The sequence below is a fragment of the Olea europaea genome, unplaced genomic scaffold (assembly GCF_002742605.1).
Source record: "Olea europaea var. sylvestris unplaced genomic scaffold, O_europaea_v1 scaffold2014, whole genome shotgun sequence".
In the NCBI taxonomy this organism is placed as follows: Eukaryota; Viridiplantae; Streptophyta; class Magnoliopsida; order Lamiales; family Oleaceae; genus Olea; species Olea europaea.
This window is the reverse complement of record NW_019238028.1, coordinates 21,320-27,227: the sequence shown is the minus strand read 5'-3', so window position 1 is coordinate 27,227 and position 5,908 is coordinate 21,320. Positions and strand designations below refer to the sequence as shown.

The 5,908-nt window shown below is 35.1% G+C and overlaps 1 protein-coding gene across 1 annotated transcript; it reads right to left on the bottom strand.

The window, feature by feature from the left end:
- Window positions 1-792: 792 nt before the first annotated feature.
- Window positions 793-3,371, bottom strand: LOC111379650 (polygalacturonase-like). Its single transcript, XM_023003076.1, has 4 exons — window positions 2,888-3,371; window positions 1,715-2,004; window positions 1,378-1,606; window positions 793-1,047 (listed from the first exon to the last, which is right to left on the bottom strand). Exons 1-4 carry the CDS (start codon window positions 3,326-3,328, stop codon window positions 826-828), a joined length of 1,182 nt encoding a protein of 393 aa, XP_022858844.1. The 5' UTR covers window positions 3,329-3,371; the 3' UTR covers window positions 793-825.
- Between the last annotated feature and the right edge of the window lie 2,537 nt (window positions 3,372-5,908).

Genomic DNA, 5,908 nt, shown 5'->3' with positions numbered 1-5,908 from the left:
AAAAATTTATGGATTGTCAAAGCTAGAAATATTATACTGCATGAAAATTGTTACAATCAAATAGAATTCATCCGAACTCCCAAATGTCGTTAGGAAAAAAAAAATTACGTAAGCATTATCACACCCTCGAATTTCTACTATTTGTACAAACCACAAAGAGAACAAGAAAACTTAAGACGCTAGACTTGTAGTTTTTTCTTTTATAAGCAACCCTTTATCGTGTACCCCAAAAAGAATAAAAAATCACATCATGTAGAGAATAGTTGATACATGGCTTGACTTAATTTTCCTCCAAACAAATCGGTGTGCAAAGGATGAAATCCCACCAAAAAATTTCCATCCAATTTGTTCCTAATAATAGATGGAAGGTTTTCCAAGCACATTGAAAATTTCAGCCTTTATAAAAAGAAAATGGATTCTTGAACCTCTTTCACGTTCATGTCATGTCTCAGAAGTAGTTAATTCACTCTGTTAATTAATGACAAGTGTTACCTCATATCTTTCTCTCTCTCTCGCTCAAAACTTCAGCACTCAAGTTTCCAAATATTAAATCTTTAAAATCTTCTATAACCAGACCACATAAAGAAAAATTATTGATGAATCTGTCAATTCATATTTGCAAAAGAATGTTTTAGGCATTAAAAACTGAAGAGACATTGGAATGCTGGGAAAATATTAATACTAGAGACATGGGGTCACAAAGGTTTTTTTTCCTCCAGGATTGGGTAGATTATCTTCATTTTCCAAGTAATATGTCACTTGCTACAAAAGGCATATATGAATCTAAAGAACTCTAAATTTCTTTTCTTCTTCAATAATGTTGAATCAGTACAAACAGCTGGTGGGCTCGATTGAACCGGAAGTTGTTCCGGCAGCATTAGCACACGATGCTTGAGCTTTTTGATTTTTGTAAGTAAGTTTTACATTTTCCAACTTTATTCTTTGACATGGAGTTGTCTTACTACAATCAAACTTCACTGCCACTGGAGTTGCTGACGTACCTTGGATGTCTCTGTATGTAACTTCACTAATTTTTACACCTGAAACCTGAAAGAATTACGTACATAAATGAAAAATTAATTCTTGAAATATTGCTAAATTTTTACTAGGTTTTATAGAAATAATTTTCTGCCCACAGTGGACAAAAGTTATAATGTCCACCCGTTGATGTAATGTTGCCACGTCAACAGATCAAACCTCTTTTCTTTCAAAAGGTCGAAAAAGTAAGATTCGACCATTGAAATTGTCATCATGTCCACTGTGGATAGGAGATCAACTGTTTGATTTAATATAACTATCGTCTTTAGTAAAGTTTTATCCTTCCAGTATGAGGCTTTTAAATATAAAAGTTATTTTAAGCTGTTAGAAAATGTATACCTTTCCAGGGCAGTTTTTGTTATGTGGGCAGTAATTTTGGTCAATTAGTATAGGATTGTGGACATTGTCCATGATGGCATGCTGAAATAGAACACCCTTTACAAATCCAGTGCTTGGTCTTCCCCATGTCTTTATCCTTAAACCATTTTGCGTATTCTTAAATGTAACATTCTTAACAGTCACATTTTGTACGCCGACTTCTCGATAATCCTTGGCTAGGCTTCCGATACTGCACATATAGGAATTTGCGGTGTTAGAACTATTCACAGTAATTAACTGGTTACTCTGTATCAGATATGAACGGCACCTCTATATAACTGATACTGAATAGCATTACCTGATGCCATGGCCAGGGCCACAAACGACATTGTGGATGACCAAATTAGTGGTGCCTGGCCCGATTGAGACACAATCATCTCCAGTGCCGATTTTAGAGTTGAAGATTTTTACACCTATTGAAAATTGCACGTGAATACCGTCGGTGTTTGGGCTGTTTCTTGGGGCCAAAATCTTCGCTCCTTGTACTTTCACGTCTTGGCATCCATTGATTACGATGTGGAACATTTTGCTATTTAGAGAGGTTAATCCAGTGATTTCCACATTTTTCGAGTTGGAAATTCCCAATGTCTGAGAACGAAAATTCAATACGAGAAAAATTATGTCTAGCCAAAATTAGAGTATGTAATTTCATGAAATGTCATAAATTTAGGACTTGACAAGATTAAGAGAGTGACATATCGAACCAAAATACCTAAGATATAGTTAATGTTTAAATTATATTTAGTGTTATAAAATTATCTGACAAGAAAAGGCACAAGGGCTACTAGGAATTGCATTCTAGAAAATTTAATTTAATTTCGTGTATTGGATAACAAATATTCTAAGAATACCAGGGAGGTTATCTAAAGCAGTTATTTTGTCCTAAAAAATATTAAAAAAAATTAATATGTTATGAAAAACAAAAAGATCTAAGAAAATGTACTTTGAAAAACAAAAATTTAAGTTAATTACATATGCATTAACCGTCTCCCCCACCACTCCCTCACTAGCAGGGAGATTAATCAGGACAGTTATTAGTATGTAAATTAACGCTTCAAATGGTGAAATAATGGGGTTTAGAGCATTGAGACGACAATGTTTTCCTAATAGGCTAATACAGAGGCTTGGAAAGGAGACACGGCTTTTGTTCAAATGATACACCTACTAGTTTTTTCAAGTATCTACTTCTGAAGAAACTTTTTCGAAACTAGCTACAAATGTATTCGGGATAGGATTATTGACATAACATGGATCGAGAAAAGGCAACCAAATGCACTTTAGAGCATTGTGATGATGTTTTCCTAATATCGAGGCTTGGAAAAGGACCCGTGCCTTTTGTACCAATGGTAAACGTATAAGCTTATTTAAGTATCTACTTCAGAAGAAACTTGTTCAAAACTAGCTATAGATGTAGTCGGGAAAGGTTCATTGATAGAACATGGATCGAGATAATACGACCAACCGTACTTACCGTTGCACCACTCGGGCAATTCTTGCCGGATTTCTTGCAAGCCCACAAGCCATTTCCTTGGCCATCAAGGGTGCCACCACGAATTGAAATCCCATCAACTCTTTCAAATAAAAGCCAGTAATTACCATTATTTCCAATCACATTGTAATCCAAAGGAGCCACTAAGGTGCTATCAATATGAATGGTTATGGCTTTGTTCTTGCATGGCCCTCTAAACTGTGCACTCTTAAGCAAGTACGTTCCTGCTGGTGGTACATAGATTGTGGCTGGATTTTGGGAATCACAAGCGGCATACCATGCTTTCAAGAAAGCAATGGTAGAGTCGGTTACGCCGTCCGGTTTAGCTCCAAACGTTAACACATTGTATCTAACTGCAATGGCCAAGGGTGGACTGAAGAAGATGAAGAGAAATGCAGGAAAAATGTGTCTGTGGTTCACCATTTTCACTTTAATTACTATTGTGTGCGTAATAGAGAGAGAGAGAGAGAGATGGGAGTTTCGATAGTGAGGAGTTGAAGCAGTTCAACTGAAATGAGAAAGTGGAGGCTTAAACACAAAAGTGGAAAGAAAGAGGTTTTTTTTCCCCCGCCGAAATAAGACCCAAAAATTTATTTTCATTAGAAATTGTCACGTGCATCATTTGTGTTTTAAAGGAGTTGATCTGACCTGAATAAGAGTTAAACAAGATTGGTTACAAGGCTTCGAACAACCAACCACGAAAACTCTGCTCAACGATTGTAGCAATATGAAAAATGACAGGCACTATTAATTTAAGTTTCACATATCCGTATTAGGGTGATATAGATGTTGTTGACCATCAAATTGACGCCTTTTCACATCTACGACCTCGTCAATGAAAGCTACACTTGTCTATATATATACCTCCTTTGACCACACTTCAAATGCTTAGAATTGAGCTACAGACTTTGATTTTGAATTCTAAATTCAAGAGTGCAGCCGAAGATTCACCGCTTTTCAAGTGGAAACTTGCATGCCGACTAGAACCCAACCATGAATGTGAAAGTCTTAACAATTTCTCACGTCACGAAAGTATATTTCTAACTTCCATGTGACTACACAAACATGTTCAAAGTAAAATCATTCTTTCTTAGTCCAACCTTAAAATCCTTAAAAACAATATTCAAACAACATTTGATGAAATGAATGTGACTGCTTGGGATATAAGATTTTCAAAGTTGTTATTATGAAATAAATCATAGAAAGAAGCAGTGAGAGTGAATCGCTGCCGTTAACATGAATGTAAGAAAAACCTTCTTATTTCGTTTTTAGTGCCCTTCTCATGTTTGCAACCCACAAGGCTCTTTCGTTTGCTTTACCCTTTCATTTTTTCATTTTCATTTTTTTATAATATTATCTAAAATCTCCTTAGAGAGAAAAGAAAAATATGGTTTTGGGCCATGTTTTGCAATCCACAAGGCTCTTTCGTTTGTTTTACCCTTTCTTTTTAAAATTTTTATTTTTTGATAATATTATCTAAAATCTCCTTAGAGAGAGAAGAAAAATATAATTTTGGACCAACTCTAGCTATACACCTAAATTTCAATTTGATTTCCAAAATTAAAACGTCAATAATCCATTCAACTAGATTAAATGAATTAATATGTATCAAGAATAATTAATACTTCTAAAATAAAAAAAAATGAAATTGAAACAAATCAATTTTTTTAATACAAGTTAAAGAAATCGATTGAAAAACAAAAATTAAGAGATATTCATTAGTAAAGACAAATGAAAAATGAAAAATGTTATTTGTACAGACTGTTCTAATAGATGAACATTATTGGGTTCTACAAAGAATCTGATATGGTATTAAGAAGAACCAAAATCAAACTGAAGGTGTCAAAAGATTCTTTGAATGCCCCTTTTTTTTTTTCTTTTTTCTTTTTTTTTTCTTTTTTTTATGAATGTCCCCTGATTTAGTTCATAAATTAAAATTTTCAAAATGTATCTCTTTCTTTTTCTTCTATTTCATTTTCCTGTTTAGGGACTCCGATATGACTGAACCTAGATGATGATTATCAACAATAGAAAAAAACAGATTAAAAACCAAAAAAAAAAAAAAGGCCAAACAGCTGTCAATACACAATTGGAGAGTTTGAAAAAAAAAAAAAAAAAAAAAGAAAAGCCAAAACAAATATATTCAACATCCAGGGCCACCACCAGCATGCCCTCGACCCTCGTTCTCCAGATGTAGAACAGGTTGGGCTAGTTATCACAAACTGGGTGCTCGGTCAGGCCACATACATACCAGGGCATCCGGGCCATCATACGAGCGCCGCAGGAAATTTGCCGCACTTATGGTAACAGGTTGGTGTTCGTCTTGTGCCTGGCCTGACTAACGAAACAAAAAGAGATGGAGGGATGGTAAGTGCTTCCCCTACTGTTGCTCGGGAGCAACGAGTTAACCATAAATGGGATTTTTGATAGATATGAACGTGTATACAAGTACTTTCTTGAGGGCGAGCAAGGCAGCTGACACTATTTACATTGTTTTAGGAAATATCTAAAGAATTATTACTGCGATAAGGTGGATTGGACAATACTAAATAGCATCGAAGGAGAAAAGAAATTAAAATATTTTGCACTATAATGTCCAATGCTATTCGATAAACATATTCTCTATAGTTTAGGATTATAATTATCAAAGAAAAAAATATTTAAAAAAAAAAAATGTAAGCGCCATCGTGGGACAGGTGCATGCCCATACGCATGCATGTGTCAGCCTGTCTGTACAAAATGAATAATTGCAAGAAACTGTGTTTAGCACGTTCTTCAAACAAAGGTATACACAAAATTGCCCGTCTAGCTTGTAGAAAGAAAACGAGCATTCCCCGTGCAGTGAACTCCAGAAATAAATACTTAAAATGGGTAAGAGTAACCACGAAGGTACCTTGAATCAACACCTGACTCCCGTGTACCAGTGCCACTCTTCCAGTTCTAGCCACCTGCGCAAACAAAGAGAATTATTTAAGTTGCTAGGACGTAAAGTCCGTTTCACAA